Raw genomic sequence first — 21857 nt, 5'->3', positions numbered from 1 at the left:
TTTTGTGCATTTATGATAAATGCTATGAGTAAGATCCCTTTATGGGGCTCTAGGAGTTGGGATTCTGCCAAACTGCTGTCAAGCTATTTTTGTACAAGTACGTGTGCATTCTCCCCCATGTAAATATTGTCTAAGAGGTTTGCATTTCCCTGGTTTCAAGAAATAGTGGAAAATTCCCCATAGCAATTGCCAAAGTACCTAAACATTAATATTGTCTCCCCCAAAATTGTTCCTTTGCATTGTGAAAGAGTAAAACACCGTTGTGCTGGTTAGCGTATGCTTCTGTAGGTTTCTGTACTTATTCCACTCCAATGTCTTTGGTGTCGGTGGGAGAACACCCCCACCAACCAGAAAATGCACACAACTCCCCTGCATCTTCAGAGTATGTCTTCTTATCTCTTTATTCCCCTAGTCTTCCATTCTCCAGCTTCCTTTCCCTTTTTTTCTCTGCCTACTTTTTTTTTTTTTTTCCTCTTTAATGCATTAGTCTTTTCTAACTTCCTTATTGGCCTTCTCAGGTGTGCATTCCCTTGTGTTGTGCTGGCTGATACGAAAGGTTTTAAGTAACAGCTAAACTGGAAATGATGAATTTACCCTTTCCATTAGAAAGAACTTATATTATGATAAGACCGTGTTGGCAGTGCCTGCTGAAGAAGCTTTTTGAGCCACGGCTGTACAGGAAGAGGAGGCTTTTCCCCAGCACGCTGTTCCTGAGTATTACCCAAAGGTTTTCATGTTTGATAGTGGCCTCTGGCAGACAACTGTGGTTTCCAGTTAAGGTGATGGTTACTTCTGCCCACCTTTAGACCTTTTTTGTGTCTTCAGGTTCCCTGTCAATAAAAGCTCAAAAGACTGCATTACATTTTTCCTCATTTATCAAGCAACATACTACTGAAGTATTATAAAATAGTGGTAATGAGAAGGGATACTAATACAATTAGTGTGATTTGAGTGATCAACAGTCTTCCAAGAATTTCAGTGCTGGAACATTTAAATATATAATTTAATGACAATTGACAGTAATCAATCTGTTGATATCACTAAGAAACTCTGGGGGCAGTTTTAATCTGGGTTTGGGCTTTCTTGTGAAGTTGACTTGCTGATTTTTTTTTTTAAATTTTTTTATTGGAAAATATCACAGAAGTAATGATTTTTATTTATTGTTACTTGCAGACCTGGTCTGTGCTCCCAACTCTCTGGGTCCTTCATAAGGATCTTTAGCAGTTCCCCCCATCTCCCCTCTCAGGTTAAGGTTTAACGTGCCTGAGATCTTAAACTGAGTAACATAAAAAACTTGATGCTCTCCGGAGCCTGACTCTGCAGTTCTTGTTCACGTGAATTACTCTGTTGAACTGCAGTTTGGATAAAAATTTGCAGTCCAGAGTCATGAAAGAGGAAAAGTAAACCGGGGCGGGCCTTTTAAAGCCATTTTATGCAAGTCCTTGAGTTCCACAGACCCACGCGTTCCCCGCGGGGCCAGTTTGGTTGATAGTGGTGCTGTGAGAGAGGCGGCGTGCTGCACTCTGAAAGCCAGTTCAGTCTCTGCCTAGCAAACGGGCCAGATCCTGTTAGCGCACGTGTGGGTTTTGGAATAGCACCTGTGACCTTTGCTAGAAAAGCCATGCTGCCCAATATTCAAACTGGATACTTTTTCAGGTTAGTTGCTAAAGTGATGGTGAAGCCCTTTCTCCTAATTTCAGCTGTGAATTCAGAGCAACTGCTGACCTTTATAACTGGAGATCACAGGATCAGTGTAAATGGCAAGCAGCTGCAGAGTAGCATATGACTGTGGTCATTGTCCTCCCTGAATTACTAAATTTCTTATTTTAACAACTTCGCTAGTACAAAAAAGCCCCATCATACAGTCACTCTTCTCCTACACAAGGAAATCCATTGTTGTTTTCAGTAGTTTGGGAAAATTCATCTGTTGCTAGCATGTTACGGTAACGTAACTTCTCTGTTTAGATGCATTGCAAAACGGTTTCCGTAGGCTGTGAATCTTTTGTTCCAATTTGGTTTTGCAAAGCAAGGGGTGGAGGTGATTCTGCTAAAGTTGTTCTTAAAATGCAAGAACTTTGGAATGAATTTTGGAGTTTCTTGGATAACTTCCTCAAAAATGGTTTTTATGCTAGATGAAACAATTTACAAAAATGAAAATTGCTGAAGTGAGAAGGCAGATGGTGTCATTTCACCCTTTAACACTGTTTGTTAGATATATGGGGAGGAATTCCTGCAGCTGGCACACATTTTCAGATTCATTAATAGAGTGAAGAATCAGTTGGTGAAGTATTAACATTCACTCTTAGCCTTGCAATGTTTCTCTGTGTTACAAAATAACTTGAAAGTTGAGTGCAAAAAGGAAACAGTGCATCCTTAGAAACTAGGAAACTGAAAATTTATGTATGAGGAGGGTTTGTAGTAATGCAGTATGGTATTTCTTTCATCCTGACTGTTGGCTAGGTACTGTCTGAAAATAAAATCCCAAATATTTGAATTTAAAATTGTGTATCTTCTTGGGTTTTGGACTGTGCCTCAAATACATGAAGCAGCCAATCTCTTTCTTGTATAGAAATCGCTATATAGGCTGCTGTTTTAGGTGGGAAATGTATTTATCTTCTGTCAGCTCTAGATTTGGAAATTCAGTATCTTAGGCAGCTGGAAGTCATTAAAAGTCTTGGACAGGTTCTTCAGTCACTAATAACCTGATGGTTGCATGAGGAGAAGCAGCATTTGCACTTCTGTTGGGTTAGTTATGTACAGTGAGCAGGGGAGGCAGTGGTACAGCGTTTGAGAATTGTGAGTTTGGCAGATTATACAGCTGATTAATTTGTTTGAAGTAGAAAGCCTGGGCGCATGGTAGGGATCAGAAAAGCAGGTGGGACTTTCCCAAGGCTCCCAAGCACTGAAAGAGAGAAGTGGGACTATACAAACGGAGGAAGCAGAAATTCTGTTTATTTTTGCCCTTTAAATTCAGTGTGTCTTGCTTCTGCTGGGAAGAAGGTGGCGATCTTCAAAAGGGCCTCTCCTCTGCTGTTTAGTTGCATAGGGCAACGAAATTTTCTGGCAGAAAGGCTGGTACTGGCACACTTACAGAAGAAATGGGATAGGAAAGGTGCTGGTCTGGTGGATGACATACTGGATGGGTTCAGACCCCTGTGCTACCAGAGGTTCACTGGACTTGGTTAAGTCACTTAACGTAGGCTGGGCCTCGTGCCTTTCTGTCACAGATGTGGCTATGCCATCTCAGTGTGTGCAGGAGGGGTAAAATTCAAGATGACGGTAAGGGTGTTGGGTAATGGCTGTATAGCTGCTGAGAAGGTAAGAGCATAGTCTGTGCATCTGATGTGTGTCCCAAGGTGTTCATGTCATCTCAACTCTCAGCTTTTTATCTTTGAAGTTACGTTCATGGATTTTTACTTCTCACTATGGTACGTGGCAGTCAAGAGAAATGTGTAAATTGCACCTTGTTTTCATTGCTACATGCCTCTCTGTTCAGCTCAAGTGCTGCTGTCAGAAAGCTCCAGCCAGTTCCATCTCGAGCAGGATTTTAGCGAAACTTCAAGTGTACTCTGACCCTTCCTTCTTGGGTACCACGTGTACCCAGAGGTTTCCAACCCTCCTACTAAAAACAACATCATAGCTTATTACAGTTGTAAAAAGGGCTTGTGTGGCTAAGCTTCATATAAAGATCCACTTTCCAAGTATCTGTTTTTCTTTGTGCCAGCTTATGTAGCCTCCAGCTGAAGCGCCTTGCAGGAGAAGGCAATAAACTCTTGAGGCAGCAACTTTTGTCTGTACATTTGCCTGGCTGCAGGCTCCAGACTTCAGTGTCTGAGCTAGAAATAGCTCTGAGATCTGATCTGGGGGGCAGGTGGGAGTCTGTCCAGAGATCTGTGGGCCATATGGATATGCCAGTACTGCAGAGTGAATGGCTCGCGCTGGCTTTAGGCAACTCACATGATGTCCTTGTGCTTCAGTAAGTCCAGCTGGAGTTCCTGGCTGAAAATTAATTGCTGTCTGCTCAAAGATGTCTTGGCCTAATAATTTCTAGGAAGGAAATGGGACGTGCTCAAACATACATCCACCCTGCTGCGCAGAACCTTGATGGTTTATAGAATACTCTTCCTCCTGCATTGTATTTCCAATGTGGTAGTTGTATATAACCCAGCGTAAGGAAAAAAACCCCAAACACAAAGCTTCTTCAAAGAGCATGTGTTGGTATAGGTATTTCTGTTAATAAAAGAGGTAGTCTGCTTTGGAGCTGAGCAAAGATGAATGACTTAACCTTTCCTGAACGTAAAAGAAATGCTAATTTATCTAGGTTTTTCAGGGTTTCTGGTGAAAATGGAGGTAAATGTTGGAGTAAGCAAAACATAGATATCACTGTTACTATGGCACCTAAGAAAGTGTATGCTGTCTACTTTCAGAAATTATATGGCACTAAAGCAAGTGAGCGTTAAAATAAATTTTATATTTCCACGTGTGGGTGGAAACTTCTTTCATACCGCATAAGGTAGTTACAACATTTTTGTTTTGAAGAATATTAGGGCTGTGCATTCAGCTCCCCCTGCTTCCCAGCAGCAGATGCTCTCCCCTCTACTATACTCACCTAGGTATTTCTGAAGATGCCATTTCACTTTATGCTCCAGGGGTATGTCTGTTTAAATCTATTTCCTTTGCTTTCTGTTGACATTAATGAACATCAAGTATGCCCAATTAAGGTTTTGATGTGCAGGTAGAAGTAATTATCAAAGTATGTGTTAGGGCAGGTTAAGAGAAGGAAAACTTGTCCTCCTTACAGTACGGCTCCCCTGTTGTAACTGGGCAGTTACACAACATGTTAAATGATGTTAAACCGTGATGGTGCGTTAAAACAAACTCCACTGTGATCTTCCACTCTGTCCTTAATTGTTGGTGATTGAAATGTCAGTGCTGTCTGTAAGCAGACAGTTTGCTCTGCCTTGGCTGTTGATATCTGTGCTTGCTGTAAGCGGAGGGCTGCTCTGCAGCGTGCCCTTGCCGGCTGCCTCATGGCTCTTCCCAGCAAACCTGCCTCTGCAGATCTCACAGGGTTTCATGAAGATGAGGTGGAAGAGCAGTCAGAAAAAACAAATTGTGTCCTTGGGATACAGTCCTCATCTCATGCTCTATCAGTTTGGTGTTTGTCGTGGTTTAACCCGGCTGGCAGCTAAGCACCATGCAGCCGCTCGCTCACTCCCCCCCCTCCCTCAGTGGGATGGGGGAGAGAATCGTAGGAAAGGAAAAAAAAAAAGTAAGACCCGTGGGTTGAGATAGAGACAGTTTAATAAGAGAGAAGAATAACAATAGTAATAATAATAATAGTAAGAGAATATATATAAAACAAGTGATGCACAATGCAATTGCTCACCACCCGCTGACCGATGCCCAGCCCGTCCCGAGCCGCGATCACTCCCCCCGAGCCGCGATCACACAGCCCGAGCTGCGACCACTCTGCCCGCGACCGACCGACCCGACCGAACGAACCAACCAAACTAACTAACCCCCCCCGAGCATGACGTTCTATGGTATGGAATAGCTCTTTGGTCAGTTTGGGTTAGCTGTGCTAGCTGTGCTCCCTCCCAGCTTGTTATGCACCTGGCCAAGCAGGAGAAGCTCAAAAAGTCCTTGAGTAGTCTGAGTACTACTTGGCAACAGCTGAAAACATCAGTGTGTTATCAACATTCTTCTGGTACTAAATCCAAAACACAGCACTATGCTAGCTACTATGAAGAAAATTAACTCTATCCCAGCTGAAACCAGGACAGTGTTACCTCATTTAGGGCATTTACTTCTTTGTTGTATTTGTACAGCAAGTGACATAACTTTGGCAAAAGCTTGGATAATTATTTAAAACTTTGATGTATGTGCTGTACTTAGTTCCCCAGCAGCTTAAAAGCCTGTTAACAAGTGTTTTCTTTTCCAGGGATGGATGAATGAAATTTATAATTATGATCCAGAAACATACCATGCTACATTGACTCACTCTGTCTATGTGCGACTCGAAGGAAGCACCTTAAGACTTTCAAAACCCAATAAAAATATTTCTAGAAGGGCTGTGTACAATGAGCCGAAGCCTGAAGTCACGTATGTCAGCCAGAAAATTTATGAACTGACAGAGAGCAAGGTGAGTGTGCCTTACTTATATCTGATTTTAAGACAGACTACTTTGAAACTTTTTTGAAATTTTTTTTCACTCCTCTGGTCTCATGTGCTGTCGTTATGTAAACAAAACTGTGTCGTGACTAACTTGCAAAAGATTGTGCTGGGAAGATTGCGCAGGATTTAGAAAAAAATTACATATTTACACAGTAAAGGAAAAGCTTGATTTTTCCCCTGTCAGTTCAAAGCAGAAGCTAATACATGGGAGTTTAGGGAATTGTTCCCCATACATGAGATTACTGTGTGACTGTTCTGAAGCTTACACCAAAATGCGTAATCTGGTGGTTGTCTCTATCCCAAGGCAGTTCAGACTACATTTGCATTTCACTCAAAGGGGGAACATACATTGTATATGGATGTTAAAGAGGGGAGTGAGAGGTGGCTCGAACAGACACAACTTGCTGTTGGCACCCGCTGTCTAGGGAAGGAGGTTGGGACGTTTGCAGTCGGAAGAGTGCATCAAGAATAATGCTGGGACGGTTTTCCTACATGTTATTTGCCTTTCTCAAATCTGTGAAGAGTTGCCATGTGAAGTTGATTCCATTGGCATTGTATTAAATAATACAGCAATACCCCATTATTAGAAGAATGGATTTTTTTTTAATGTGCTGCATCAATAGAGGGCCTTGGTAGTGCAGAGAAAGGAGGAGGAGGAAATTGTGTTTCAGTTAACTGAGGGAGTTAGAGGGAGAGAGGGACCAAGGCGATAGTGAGGAAAACCTCCCTTCGTTTCCCTGAACCAGCATGGGAAAGGAGCTTGCTGTCAGCTCTGCCTTCCATTAAAGGAAGACAGTGAAAAAGATAAAGCAAAAACTCAATTCCTGCCTATTGCAGATTTGTTTTCTGATAATGAAGACAAGTAAAGCTATCGCCTGCTACAAGAGCACTTGACTGACAATTGTTCACCGTGGTATCTTAGAATAATTTACAGTACTTCCCCTCCCCCACCCCCAACTGGTTGCAGAAGTGCTGGGTGCCCTAAATATAATAAGGAAATTATGGCTATTCTCCAAGGTATTTACCCACAGTTTTTGGAGAATGCAGGTAAATTCAGCCACTAGATTAGAATTTTTCACTCTTATTACTCTTCTCATTACTTGCATTATCTTAATTCTCTCTGAATATACTGGATTTAGAATATAATTTATAAATAAAGGAATAAAGTAACTTTCTTTCCTTAATTATTACATTCTTGATGTGACTATTGCCAACTTCAAACTCGATTTCATGAGGTGGGCCTGAAAAGTTGAGTTTTAAAACTCAGTTAGATTCTCATTACCTGCCCTATGGTCACAGAAATAAAAGTTCTTGTTTTTTCTGTTTTTTTCTGCATAACAGTGAGAATAGGATCTTTTAAGTGAAAAGTGAGTTTCTCCACATGATTGTAGAAGTCTAAGTTACTTTGAATGGTCCTTGTTTTAATTCCAAGGCTATGGCTCACCAAAGACCTAGAGACAGCAGTGGATTGGACAAAACCAGCTATAAGTTGAGTCAGTTAAACCCAGCAGGTGCAATGTAGGATCTGTATCTCTCGTGTTCTTTATGTGACTACAGAAGCACAGAAGATACAAGTGAAAAATAAGTTAATTTAACCTTTTCATTTATCCTTCAGATTTCCCTGGTTCCTAAGAGTCTGGCACGAAAACGGATTTGGAATAAGAAGTATCCTATTTGCATTGAACTTGCTAGGCAGGATGACTTTATGGCAAAGGCCCAGACTGATAAAGAGAACACAGAGGAAAAGTTATCTGCTGAAAAAGTGGACTTGAACAATGAAGAATCCAAGAAACCTCAGGATGGAGCAAAGTACACGAGCCAAAAGGATCAAGTGCTTTATCTCTTTGGAAGGACAGGTAGGGAGAAGGAGGAGTGGTTCCGAAGGTTCCTTCTTGCATCCAAGCTGAAGTCTGAAGCAAAGAAGCCATCCAGTTTATGTGGGAGCAAGCCAGGTATGCAAATTTTGTATTCTAGTAAAAGCATCTATTAAAAGAAACAAACCAAAGTTACATTTTCCCAGTGGTAGTTATAGCAACTGTGGAGCCATAGTGATCTTCACAGACAAATAATACTGAAGGCACTCTTCTGCTCCTTATGTTGGCCTCTCATTCCTACCTTCCCACCCTGCCTTTTCCTCTCTTGGCTGTATACTTGGCTATATGCCCTCAACTATTCTAACTATTTTTAGACCATTTTATGTGAATACAGTATTTTGGGGGGACTGGAACAACTCCTGTAACTTTAGTTAGGATGAATTGTTCTATCCTTTTTTTTTCTTCTCTGTACTGTTGGAACCGATGCCAATATTTGCAGTATTGGACTCCGTCCTCTTATCTGTTCTTCGCCCTCCATCCTTCCTTCCACTCCAGTCTCCTGTAAAGACTAAAGAGCTTTCTTATGGGTTAATGTCACAAGCAAACACATTTTTGTGTTTAAATAAGTAGTCCTCTGCTATATATCTGAACCAACAAACGTGTTAGTCTACAGTACTGATCAAAAGTTTGAAATATTAATTTGAAACCATCCTCTGATATAATTTTAAATCTGAATGACTCATGCTTTTCTGTCTTTATTCTCTGAGAAGCTTTTTAAAAATTGGTTAACATAATTATTTCTGGCACATAACTTCTTGAAATGCAAATGCAAAATTAATGGCTAATTAAAATTCTAATAGTTACATGCTTTTGACAGTCTTTTTAATTGTAACAACCTATAATTAAATTAAAAAAAAAAAAGTTTAGTTATAGGTACATTCTAATCACCTGACTTTGATTTTAGGCATTCCCCAGCCAGGGCTGTTGGGAATTCTGCTGTATGTTATACATATGTATGTCCATATTGAAATATGCTATTGATCAGCTGAGTGTTTCAGTCCCACATTCTGCTGAGTGATGAATCATACCCAGTATTGATTAATTTGGGTTTAGGACCACCTAAACACACAGTAGTGGAATTTACTTTTACCCTTCAAAATGAGAAAGCACTACTCTGAATGGTCTTTTTTCAGAATGAATTATATCTGCAAGCTAATTTTGTTCCTTTGAGTGTTTGATCATACACTCATCTGTTTGACTGTCAGGCTCCTTTTCTGTTAAACAGGTATTATTCCTTTTAATTTAGGTATCTTGCCAACACACAGTAGAACCGATAGTCAATCTGGAGTTCTCACACACAGCCGAAGCAGCAGCAAGGGAAGTGCAGAAGAAATTGCATCCCAGCCAAAGCACAAGGATCTGGCTGGCCACGTGCGGCAAAAAATGCTTCTGGACTATAATATTTATATGGCAAAGTGTGTTCCACATGAAAAGAAAAGCCCTTCAGGTAGTCCAGTCCTCAGTGCAGATAGCAGCCCTACAGCTGTGAAAAAGGTAAGACTTTTCCCCCAAAAGACGCATCAGAGGTGGTGCTATATTTTATCTTGTTAACAACTACTTTAAAAATTAGTTATGTAGAAAGAAAAAATTAATTTCTTTAACTGCAGGTTGGACCTAAACTTTTAATAGAATCAGTGGGGGTTTTCATGCTTACCGGTTCCCTGTTGACCACAGTTTCTTCTTAATATAACGTATAAGGTTTTTTATTGATTTAGTTTGATTTCTTATGTCCCAAGAACATCAGTCTTTTTCTGGCTTTTGCAGTATCTTGTACCTAAAAGATTGTACAGCTGAAGGCAATATGGCTTTAGATTTTCCTCATTAGGAAAGCACAGGTGGTCCCAAAAGAAAAGCACCATTGATCCCAAAAGAACTTGTATCTTATGCTTAAGATCAAAACAAACAAACAAAATCAAACAAAATTCTACAAACCTCACTTCCCAGTAGTAGTAAAAAGCTAAATTTTTCAGTGTATATCCTAAAGTTGATTGAACTAAAAGACTTACTGAAACAATTTAAGTGGAATTTTTAGTACCTGGTAGAAAAATTGATCTTAATTTTCTGCTGATTGTGGGGAGCTAAAAGCCTTCTACCATTCCTGACTGCACCTGATTGGGACAGAATTGTCATAAGAACACCAAGTATAAGTTGGATGCTGATTGTAGCAGTTTTTCAGTGCAGATATTACACTATAAAATCTGTTTTCAGCCCCACATTTGGCTTTGCTCATGCACTCTGGATCACACGAAGCAGTGCTTTTTGTCCTGGACCCGAGGACTGTTTTTCTGATGCATGTTTCAGAAAGTACTTAACCTCTTCTTGAGAATGATGCCCTGGCCCTGTTGCCATGAGTAGGGTTAGGAATTGGCCTTTCGTGTGCATCTGATGGTCCTCTGGCTTTGGCTCTGGCAAGAGTGGGACAGCTTTTATTGCAGTATACCTGCTGCTTGGGTTGATTGGGGGACAGAAATGGAATTGGCTCTTGTATGGATTACACCTTGATTTGGACAGCCTTGCTCAAAAAGATATAAGGCATGGATGGATGGATTGTATGGTTTCCATTTTTTAAATGTCTTTTAAAGCAATACTAAATGGCTGATGTGTTAGTATTGTGTAGTACATAGCAGTGCAATAGTGAACAACATCTATAGCTCCGACTAATCTTTTGGCCTCTTGGACTGCATTTGAATCATTCTTAATAAACAGAACCTTAATATTAAGTATGACACTCTTAATAAATGGATCCTTAATGTTAAGTGCGATCACTATTCATTTAAAAGATGTAATTCATACCGTGGATCTTTGTTGCCAGACTTTCTATACAATGTCCAGAAAGGAGCAGGAGGCTGTGGTATAGCGTACGAATAAACACATCTTGTCTTCCCCCAGGAAAAAAGATATTCCAGCCCCTGACAACCCCTGAAGCAGTGATGAATTCACTGCTGAATCTGGCACGTGCCAGAAATCATTCTATAAATAGATGAACGGAGCTGGCAGGAAACTTGCATCACAGCAGAAGCTACTAACCCGCGATTCTGCTTGCGTGAGGCTGCAGCCATCAGCAGCAGTCATTGCCAAGAAATGATGTTCAGAACTGTAGCATCTACCTGACTCCTCTTAGAAAGCACTGCTTTTCTGCTGGCTTCAGGATTTCTGCCTGTGACAATGAAAGGCAAATTCTCCTTTCATTGCAGGCAGTTGAGAGACACTGTTATCTTTCCTTCATGGAAACCTCCTGGTTTTCATGGAATATGTGACAGCATGTACACGCCCAAAGTTATTTCAGCTGCCTTTGCTTTCATGTCTGTAGTCAGTCATACATCTGAACATATACCTCCAAGTATTTTGAGACCAAGACACAATCCTCTTGGACTGTAAACAAAACCTTTAGTGCAGCAGAAGGAACAATACGGTTTCCTGAATCCTATATACAAACAATGGAAGGAAGAATTTGTTTCCCTGTACTGCATTTGTTTATCATCTATTTGTGATATTTCTCAACTGGGTTTAAGGATGTATGTTTGGGTCTTGCTTTTTTATTTTTTGATAAAACAGGAGAAGAGTAGGGTAGCTGCTCTTCTAGATCCTATGGGGAAGACAGAGTGTCTCTATTACAGACAGATTTCTAAGTCTGCCCAGTCAGGGCTTATCTGCTTTTTCTGCCAGAGGTTGTTACATACAACTTTCTCATTTCATTGCCAGAGGTGAATTTATATCTACTTGGTCTCGTTCACTCTGTTGCATGTCAGGATGATGACAAGCAAGCTCATGTCAGGCCAGCTGATGTAGTTGTAAAGCTGCTATATGTGCTGAGTGTTTAGTGTTCTTCGCTAACCCGGGCTGTAACACTGAACTTCCCAGTGTGAATGAGGACTTTTCTGACCTTAGTTTACAGAATTTATAGAGCTGAATAACCTGCTCTGTGTTTTCAGTTACCAGATGCCCATGTGGAAGCTGAAGAAGAAGAACAGGAGGCCTGGGTGAATGCTTTGCTCGGAAGAATATTTTGGGATTTTTTAGGAGAAAAATACTGGTCTGATCTAGTCTCAAAGAAGATCCAAATGAAACTTAGCAAAATAAAGGTGACTAATCTGGAGACTTGCACTACACATTTCTTATGGAGGAAACCAAACACATAGTCTTTAAGAAATGCTTATTTCACGCTTATATGTAAAAGGCAAATAAGTGTGATGCAGAGTTCCAGTTCAGCTTTGCTATCCATTTCATAGTAGGATCTCAACATTTTCACTTTGTGGCTTCAGTTTCCAATGAACTACAGCTGGATTAACTAATTTGTGTCTGTGAAGTTTTTACGTAAAAAGTAGAAGTATTATTGTATTTACTTTAGGGATAAATAGAACTTAAAAGTTATGAAATCTGCTATGGGAAATAGTAGATTGCCTTTCAGATGGAGGAGATCCGGGAACCACAGTTCTAATGTGCTCCTGTTAACTTCCGACATACACTAGTTGTGGGAGAGCTCAGTGGGAGTAACAGTGAGCAAAAGAGCTGTCTATGGGGTGATGGGATCTAATTGTGCATCAACCACATAAGCTCAAAGGGTGAAGGGAGGACTGATGCTTTTGAATGACTTCTGGGTCTTCCCTTTGCATTTTGGAACTTCTGAACAGCAGCAGTTAATCACAGGGCTGTTTAGATCCTGATGTTTAGGGAGGAGTTTGCCTTTTCCTAAAGGCAAAGGAAGATGTAGTCTTGCTGACAAAAGCTCTGAAATTTAGCTGCCAGCATCAGCTGTGAGATGGTGTTGCTTGTGCTTTGGGAAATAAGCAGTAACCTAATTCTGCCCTGACTGTTTCCACGGTTGTGACAGCAGGGTACCCAAACATCTAATTGGAAACAGTTTAAGTGGAAAGATGGGAGTGGAGGATGGATGTATTTTTGATAGGTTAAAGCACTGTCTCTTCACAGGAGAGAGAATTTCTATCAATTAGAAATACTTACAGTAAATAGATACCCAAATCATCGTGATTCTGTGCCTCTATTGTACTAAAATTACAATAGAGATTTAAAAGCTAATGTGCTATGAAAGAATTTGCCAAAGATAAAAATAGCTGAGAGATTGATAGAACTGCAACTATAAAATATATGACTGAATTTTACATCCAAATAAGTCTTTGATTTTTATTCACAGTAAAATAGGATTTACACTTCATTCTTGAGCGTTTTGCATGCTTTGACCAGAAAGTATGCTGGAGGTTTAAGGTCAGCATCTGAACTTCAGCATAGTTTTAAAAGCACTCCAAGTTCAGATGCTGAATCTCTCCCTAAAATACTATTTTGAAACTGGTAACTGCGAAATCCTAGAATTGAAAGAAATCTGTGTAAACATATTTGTGTTCTTTCACTGGTGTTTTTTCAGCTCAATCCATTCCTTAAGTTTAATGACTTTTCTTCTCTCGGGAAACAACGATGTTTAGTTCCATAAGATGGATTTGATTTTTACATTCTGTTCTTTTAGCTGCCGTACTTCATGAATGAGCTAACTCTAACTGAGCTTGACATGGGGATAGCAGTGCCGAAGATCCTCCAAGCATTCAAACCTTCTGTTGATCACAGAGGTAAAATACATGCTTCCTCTTCTGGTTTTGCCAGGTTCATGCCTTTGTACATGTGGAGAATAGAATTTTAATCTGTTTATCTTGTGGGTGTTCTAATCAGAGGAAGGTACACTTAATAAAAGCTTATTCTGAGGAGATACTGAGTGGTCTCTTATCTCCAGTAGTAGTAGCATCAGGCTTGGTATAAACATAATTCTATAGATATGGGAATATGATCATGTCTTTCCGCTGGAAATAATTACTGAACTAAACTAAAATTTGCATGCGACAGAGATGCGGACCTGTATTTGATACTCTGTCACGGACTATAGAGAGCAATGCACATCTCCTCAGGACAGATCTGATTCTGTACCATAGCAGAAAACAGATTTGGCTCTCTTCAAGAGAAGTTGCCCTGTTCTGAAAACAGTGATTCAGGAAATACAATTGTAATAACTCAGAAAACAAGAACACGGTGTTGTTATGAAAAGAAACTTCAAAATACAGCATCATTTTATGTCCTTAACATTAAATATGTATTTTTTTTTAAGCTGAATGACTTTCATACTGCTGCTTTATGAATCAGAATAGTTGGCTTTTTTCTTTTTTGTTCTTTCTGGCTTGCATATGGTCACAGAAGTATATTTGAGGATACTCTTACTTAAGTATTCACATAAACACAGACTTGGGTTAATGTTCTTTAGCTTTGAAAGTATTTTTTGTACATGCTGAGAAGAGGTAGATGCCATCTTTCTTCTGAGACATATAATCAGAGCAGTTTTTAATTTTAAATTGTTTCGGAGTTTATTAAGAGTTTCTTAACTTGTCTCCTCTCACTCCATTCACTCCTTTAGTTACCATATTGTTACGCTGGACTGGAGAAGTGAAAGAGAAGTATTTAATGCAAGGTGGAGAAGTTTCTAATTGGTCTAAAGGGAAATACTTCCTTGGAGGAGCTGTTGTGGTGCAGCTATGGATTGCATGGCAAACAATTTATTTTTGTTTTAAACTGCTCTTTCAACTCTTAGATGAAGATAACAAAATCCTTTCTAGGTGGTGCTAAAACCAATAAACTGGTAGTGAGATGGTAGGAATTTAATGACTTTAAAATACATGTTAAGAGTCTCTGGAAAGGCTCTAAATTACAGGGCAGCAATGAGCCAAAGTTCAGCAAGTCTCTGTAGCATATTTAGAACAATAACAAAAAACATGGACAAAGCGAAGTTTGAACAGGTAACCAGCTGAAAATCGTAACCGGATCAATCTTTGCTAGCTCTCCTGTGCACAGTGTTTCTAAGCGAGGAACAGACTATTGTGTTTCTTTATATAGTATCTTCTCAGAGCATGAGGCTACAGAGCACGTAGCAGGTATACGGTACCATGTCCTTTCTTGCAGCGCTGGTTGGAGATTGCAGTGCTGAACTCGCTGGGTTTGAGGGGGGGTTATATTTGCTGGGGCCGTTTGTCTCTTGAAGATCTTAGTTCCACTCCCTGTTCTTAAAGGTCAAGCAGCAGTGGTTCCCCAGGATGGAGAATTTGTGATAGAATTCAGCTGTGCACAGTATTAGTTAGCAAGCCAGTTTCTGCTTAGAAGCAATTTAGGCTTCATCTTTGCTCGTATTATATAGCTTGGACCTGGGCTTTTTAAGGTTTATTTAACTGTAGTTTTGACGTAAGACTCATTTGTCTGTCAGTCTTACTACAGTGCTCTTCCCTAATTCAGATGAACAGTTATCATCAGACCTTTGCAAGAATACCAGATGCATGAAATTTAGGAGGAAATAAATAAACTCTATCACTAATACTAAAAATTTTGTGCCACTCAAATCACTGACTAAAAGCATGAGAAGGTTAGTAAGCTCTAACCTTTCCCTCGTAAAAGTGTGAACAAAACAGACTTTGGGGAATTATTAAAATTCTCTTGGACATATGTAACGTTAACCAATGCTGCCTGTTGTATCCAAATGCTATTGTTTGCCTTTATCTCACTTGAGACTTGCAATGCTTTGGGTTTTCCCTTATCTATAAGACACCGGGTACTTTGCTCTCAACTTCTAGAAAGTATGCTTTCCACTGAGCTTTATAAACAAAACATGTTTTAAAAAGAGCAAATTGTTTTGTTGTCGTGAGGAACAAAAACTGTCTTTTAAGAGAAATAAAAATTGGATAGATGGAATAAGTTCATGTGCAATCAGTACTCAGGGAATTAAACATACTGCTGCTTCTTGTCATACGCTCCCTGCGTGGGACAGCAGGTTCTCCGCAGTACTTATGAAATCCTCCCGTGTTCCCAGTAGCAAAGTGGCTTCACGGTTGGTAGAAGTTTTATTGTGAGTTACAGAAAACAAAGTGAAAACTTTCTAAAATCGTTACATGTATGATGTTTGTCAAGTGGTTTCGTGGTTTGTTTTTATACGAACTTACGCTTTGGGGTTCTTGTCAGTGTTTCCCTTTACCTAGATTTAAACATTTTTTGAATTCCTTTCTCTGTTCTCATAACTTCAGTTGTAACCAAAGACTGTAGTTCTAAGTCATGAGATGGGATTTAGGAGACTGCTGAACACTTGGTTTCAATTAACTGCCGGTAACAGCAGTGAGGACAATTAACTCCTTCAGTTTCTTGCTCAGTTAAATGGCAACAAGCAAACATTCATGGTAGAATTTGTAATCCTTGCAACTCTTCAGGTGAACTCTTAGTATCACAGTTTTCAAGAGCTTGCAGTGAATAATCACTGAAATAACTTGTTTTGCTATTGTGCTTAAAAGGACATAAACAAGGGGATGATAATCGGATATGCTTGTTTTCATAAGGATAAATGTATTTGTTGGCAAGTTGACCTATGAATAAACCACACATGGGGAAAAAAAACCAACAAAAACTTCAGGCCAGTATCCAGAATGAACAATTTTTAGAATTTTTTTTTTAAGTGTTTGAGACAGTCATTAGAGGTAGCCTTTTGTGAGGCTTTAAATTCAGGTACTAATTGTGATGTGCTTTGTTTCATCCATACTTTTTTACCAGTGCTTGATTATGAGGAAACTGGTTTTTTTAGGATATGGCTCTTCTAAGTAACTAAATTTGTTAACAGACAGTGTTAGGAAAAAAAAAAAAAAATCTTGTTTCTGTTAATACAGTCCTATTTGGGTGACAGCACAGGCTGTAGTATTTACTGTACTTCTGTCAAGGCTAGGGAACCAGATAACACTGAATAAATTGTACCATCTGCCCAATTGTTCACCCCCTCTCCCTCCCTTACCTCCCCTTTTCCCTCTGGAGGATGCATATGGACGTTTTCTGGCCAGAAGGAATTTTCCCTCTCAGTAATGGCATCCTTTTGCTTTATTTGATCTACTATTAAAACAACATTGACGTTTGATGCATGGTGATTCATTAGTTATCCAAAAGATCTGTTTAGCTGGCTTCTTGTTTCTGATGATCTTTACTGCTACTCCATTACTGTAATGAGGAAAAACCTATATAAGCTTGTGTTTGAGTTCCTGTGTTTTGTTTTAAAACGGCATTAGAAAAACTGGGTGATGGAAAAGAATCATTTGTGTTAGTAAAGAAGCAGCTTGCCTTCAGTATTGCTTCCAATGTGTAATCTCATAGTGTGTCAATGACCTGGTCTTTGGGAGCTGTGTGTACTTCTTTTAATATAAATGGGTGGGATTGGGGACAATGCCATTCTTCTGATATGTTTCTGCAGAAAAGACAACAGTTGTTCTTTAACTGAAAAAGCATGTCTTTTCTAGATCAATCAAACCCAAAGAGTAGTTACTATTAATTGCTTCCGAATAAGTAAATGAAAGTAGAATGCGTTAGTGATTGATGTGCCAGATACTGGTAGGGCGTATTGTGTGCAGCTGCAATGTCTAGAAAAGGAAGATGCATAATCTATGCTTAGTGGCATCTGATTTCTAATCTCTGGATCACGAATACCCTACAGCTTTTTTTTTAATCGGTGGGACTGCAGGGTGTCACTTAAGAGGCGCGACCTAATCTTGCAATTATTCCCAAGACAATTCTTTTGGTGATTGCGATAGCCCAGACAACAGGATTTACCTCCCTATTCCACATCTAGAACTGTTCTAAGTAATGACCATGTTTGCTGTGAGTCATAAGAAGAATGCCTATAGCTGAGTTACTGTATGAACCTTTTCATACTTCTTTGATACACCATTGTTGAAAGCAAAAGAGACTGCAGGTTGTGATGTGCGACAAGCCATATTGCTCTGGGATTTCAAGTTTTGCTTTACTTGGACAGCATAAGTAATACAGAGGAGTGTCCCCATTACTGTTTGGCTTGGAGCAGTACTGCAAATAGTTTTGAAGTGAATCCCTTGTTGTATTCTATTTTCTTTATCTTGATTCAGATCTCTTAAGCAGTTTAGGTGTGCGTAAATCACACTCCTTTTTTTAGATCATTAGCTGCACTCACTGATCTGTCTTTCAGCATGGCTTTGATTCATATCTGAACATTCAACTTTGTTGCACAAACTTAATGTGAACAAAAACGTGCTTTGATAAGTTTTCAATTATTTGTGAATTAATGACATAATCAGTTGACCAAAAAGTAGTTTTTCTCTTTGGAAAAAGTGTGATGTATAGACTTCTTCAAAATGAGTTTTGGCTTGACATTAAAATAAAGTGATTGTGACTGCCCTTAAAGTGACATCTTTGTTAATTTTAGGACTTTGGATTGATTTGGAAATGTCCTACAATGGATCTTTTCTAATGACCCTGGAGACCAAGATGAACTTGACCAAACTTGGTAAAGAGCCGCTTGGTGAAGCGCTTAAAGTTGGAGAGATCGGCAAAGAAGGGTAAGGTATTGCAATAATAGAATGAAGCAAGAGCTTTCATAGTGAAAAAGTGAAATTTTCCTTGTGTATATGCAGCTCTGGCTTTGCAGTAGATTGAAAGGAGTTGATGGCGTTGCATACGTGTGAGTGTGGAACTCTGCCTTTCTTTGCAGCTTTAATGTATGATTACACCACTGATAATTGTCTTAATAAAAGGCTTGTGTAGTACAATCATTATATATATATTTTAGTAGGGTTTTAAAATGTTCTGTGACTAAAATTTAGTTTTGTCTTATGCTTGATTTGGGGTCTTAGCCAGTAAGACTTGAATGTTGGAGATACATACAGATATGGAGATAGACGCATGTAACATGCTACTACAACACGGTACAGCTACAGTTGTAAACCATGTAATAGTAAACAACTGTGGAAGGTAAAATAGGCTGTAATTGTTACATAAAGACATTTTCAATAGCTTTATTGCATCACGGGAATAATCACACCTCTACTTTAGTCTCCTAGTCTTGAGTTTTCCTCGTATCCCACTTCTGTTTACCTGCTATGTCTAAGTGAAACGCCTTATAGATGAACTAATTAGAAAACACACATACTGTAACTTATCTAACTTACATTTGTGCTTTCCCTCTCATTTTTATGATGTTGTTAGAATTTCATCAATCTGCCCATTTGTATTAACCTGGTGAGTGACACCTGTCAAATATCCATCCCACCAGCTGTGGAGAGTTGATTCTCTTCCTGCTGTGTCCTCTTTGTGCTTAAGAAAAGTGCAGTCCCTGAACAGTAGGTGGGCTCTGATTTAATGTATGACCACTGCCAACAAATCAAGAAAATATTCTCTAAATTTGGCCATTTGTTTAGATATGAATAAAATATCATGGTCTTCCAGAACTAAGATACTAGATGCTTTGTATACTCATGTCATAGCTCTGACTATCTATTCTGAGATATCTTGAAGAATTACTTACATGCACTTATATGCACTATGTTACAGTGCAGTCATGACAAGAAAATAAATGTGAAAAAACTAGCAGCTGAATGATCTCATACACCGGTAGAAATTCAGAGGATTTAAAATCGACCTAGATTCTTGTTGTCACTGCTTGAAATATTTCTGAATTTACATCAGTATAATTGGTAGGTGTGACTTTAGAAAAATCCCTTTAATCTTGTCCACCCAAAAAATGGGGAATAGAGAAGGAAATGTTGAAGCAAATAGAATTCTTGCTTTTCTTCCCCATCCCTTCAGGATTTTCTTTGTGTATTTCTCTATCTGTCCAGTGCAAGAATGGCCTCGAAATAATTAGTGAATGCATTGATTTCATATTTAAAAATCAGTTTGATTCTAGCTGAGCAATAGGCCCCCAGCAACGCAAATGTAAATGTCTGTAGCTAAGCAACCAATTACTTGAAGGTATAACCATTAACTGACTGCTCCCTGCACATGGCTGTGATGTTTCAAATACTCAGGGCCAGGTAGTATTGCCAGCTTTACATAAAGAGCAGTCGAACGCATTCCAGTTTGAATGAGGTTTTTTGGTTGCTTGCTTGGTTTTGGTTTTTTTTCCTTAAATACAATGGATATTATAAACAAACAAACAAATTAAAGACTCTGAGAAGTATAGAACAGTTTGATTCTCATGTATCCTTTCCATTGTGTTAATTTTACTGCCTTTTTTAATTATCAGTTGACAATTGCTGTGACAAATGAAACTATTCTGCATGTGCTTGCATCCACAATTGTCTATAAGTGATGCTTGTTGGCTGCTTACGCTCATTTCTGCCCCTCAAGAGCTTAGAACAAACCGCCTCTTGAGATGCAGTAACCACAAGCTCATGTAAGAAAGGCATCTACTCATCCAGAAAGGGGGGTGTGGGGGGGAATGGCACTGAGTTTAACTGCCCTTGGATATTGTCAGTGTAAAGCGAGACAAATGGTTCAGTGTCGCAGTCCATTCTATCGTTGCTGCTGCGTTACTGTTTGAAATAGAAGTGAAGTGTGCTGTCATACAGTTTGATAATGCTGTCTTGCATGCGCTGTCAGGAAAATGCAGCTCTCAAAAGGGGTGGAAAACTATGTAATTGTCAATTTTATAAATTACTACAGTAGCAGGTTCTACCATACTGGAGATTAGGCAAATGCAGGCAGGCTAAGCCAACCCAGTCCTTTTTGCCGTGTTGTACCATGTGAAAACAAACCGACAAATGGCAATTCATAAAATATTGTGCAATCTGCTCAGGAACAATACTGTAGCTCCAAAGTGTTTTTCTGCCAATGTTTGTGTCATATAAATGGTCCATTGTATGCAGAGATCCCCTGAAATCTCACTCAGGCTTATTTATTGTTGCTTTGTTTAATGCAAGGAAATCTTGTGGTCTTAGCCAGTTGGTGCATGCTTGTGGAGGCACTTCAGAGGGCCCCACTACCTAGGCAAATAAAACACCTTCTTGTAAGAAGGTGACACTTTTGAGAGCCTTGAAAATGCACTGGGCATGCTTTGAACTGGGTGGTATGACATGCACAGGAAAGTGAAGTGAGGTCATACCCAGGTAGAAAATGTGTAGTTTGAATCTGACCTAAAAATGTGAACTTCCCTGTGAGAAACAGCTCCAGCATTGCTATTTGGGCCAGTGACAGGAACCATCCACCACCCCCTAAGTCCTCAGGGATGTGGCTCAGTTTGGTGTGCTGTTTCGCTTTTCTGGAGGTACAAAATGCATCTCCGGATAAGAAGAAGAGGTTTAGAATTCTGATTCCGTAGCCTGGGGTAGCAAATTCTTCAGTGTAGAGAGGTTGTGGGATTACTGCTCCAGTTCTTAAATAGGCAGTTAAGGAAGGAGCGTTGTGCACTCTGAGCTGCACTTGAACTGTCCTTTTACATTAGGACCTCGTGCAGCAACTAACAGTTTGTTCTGTGTATGGAATAGCAGACAGTAGCCTCAGTCCATGCCCTGTGTGAGGTTATTAAATGCTTCAAATAAATTTCCAAGAGCGCACACACACGCACAAAACAAAGAAAATACGGCTATCAACTGTATTCTGAACAAGCTGTGGAATATTATAGTCCTGGGTATAATCCCTAGGGCTAAAACCATGTGCTTTGAAGCTGGCGTTGTGTAACAATTTCAAGCTCTTGCATTCGGTAGAGATCTGTTAATACTGAAGTGTATTCACTGTATCCTTCCCTAATTTTAATCCGTTTAAAAGATTTGAAATTTTTTCTGTGATTGTGTACATAAATTCTTCCATAGTTGAAGTCTAGGAATTAGTTACTACTGTGTGATATTCTGTACCCCAAGAGCAGCACTCGTTTGATTTTATTATTTTACTTTTTTCCCCTCATCTCCCCATGACATTCTTTGCCTTACTCCATCTTGGACTCTCTTCAGAAAAAAAAAAAAACCCACAACCTTAAATCCTGTAAAC

The 21857-nt window shown here is 39.5% G+C and overlaps 1 protein-coding gene across 5 annotated transcripts in view; it reads left to right on the top strand.

The window, feature by feature from the left end:
- The window catches only part of TEX2 (testis expressed 2), a 47765-nt gene that overhangs the window by 20954 nt on the left and 4954 nt on the right, over window positions 1-21857 (top strand). For all 5 annotated transcript variants that reach the window (XM_035891644.1, XM_009636016.2, XM_035891646.1 and 2 more), the window contains 6 exons: window positions 5945-6145; window positions 7793-8129; window positions 9298-9545; window positions 11984-12133; window positions 13531-13630; window positions 18301-18433. In XM_035891644.1, coding sequence (XP_035747537.1) covers window positions 5945-6145; window positions 7793-8129; window positions 9298-9545; window positions 11984-12133; window positions 13531-13630; window positions 18301-18433 — 1169 coding nt within the window. The remainder of the gene's footprint in view (window positions 1-5944; window positions 6146-7792; window positions 8130-9297; window positions 9546-11983; window positions 12134-13530; window positions 13631-18300; window positions 18434-21857) is intronic.

The sequence above is a fragment of the Egretta garzetta genome, unplaced genomic scaffold (genome assembly GCF_000687185.1).
Source record: "Egretta garzetta isolate BGI_Z169 unplaced genomic scaffold, ASM68718v1 scaffold213, whole genome shotgun sequence".
Classification (NCBI taxonomy): Eukaryota; Metazoa; Chordata; class Aves; order Pelecaniformes; family Ardeidae; genus Egretta; species Egretta garzetta.
The sequence above is the reverse complement of the archived record's forward strand: the minus strand, read 5'-3'. Positions and strand labels throughout refer to the sequence as shown.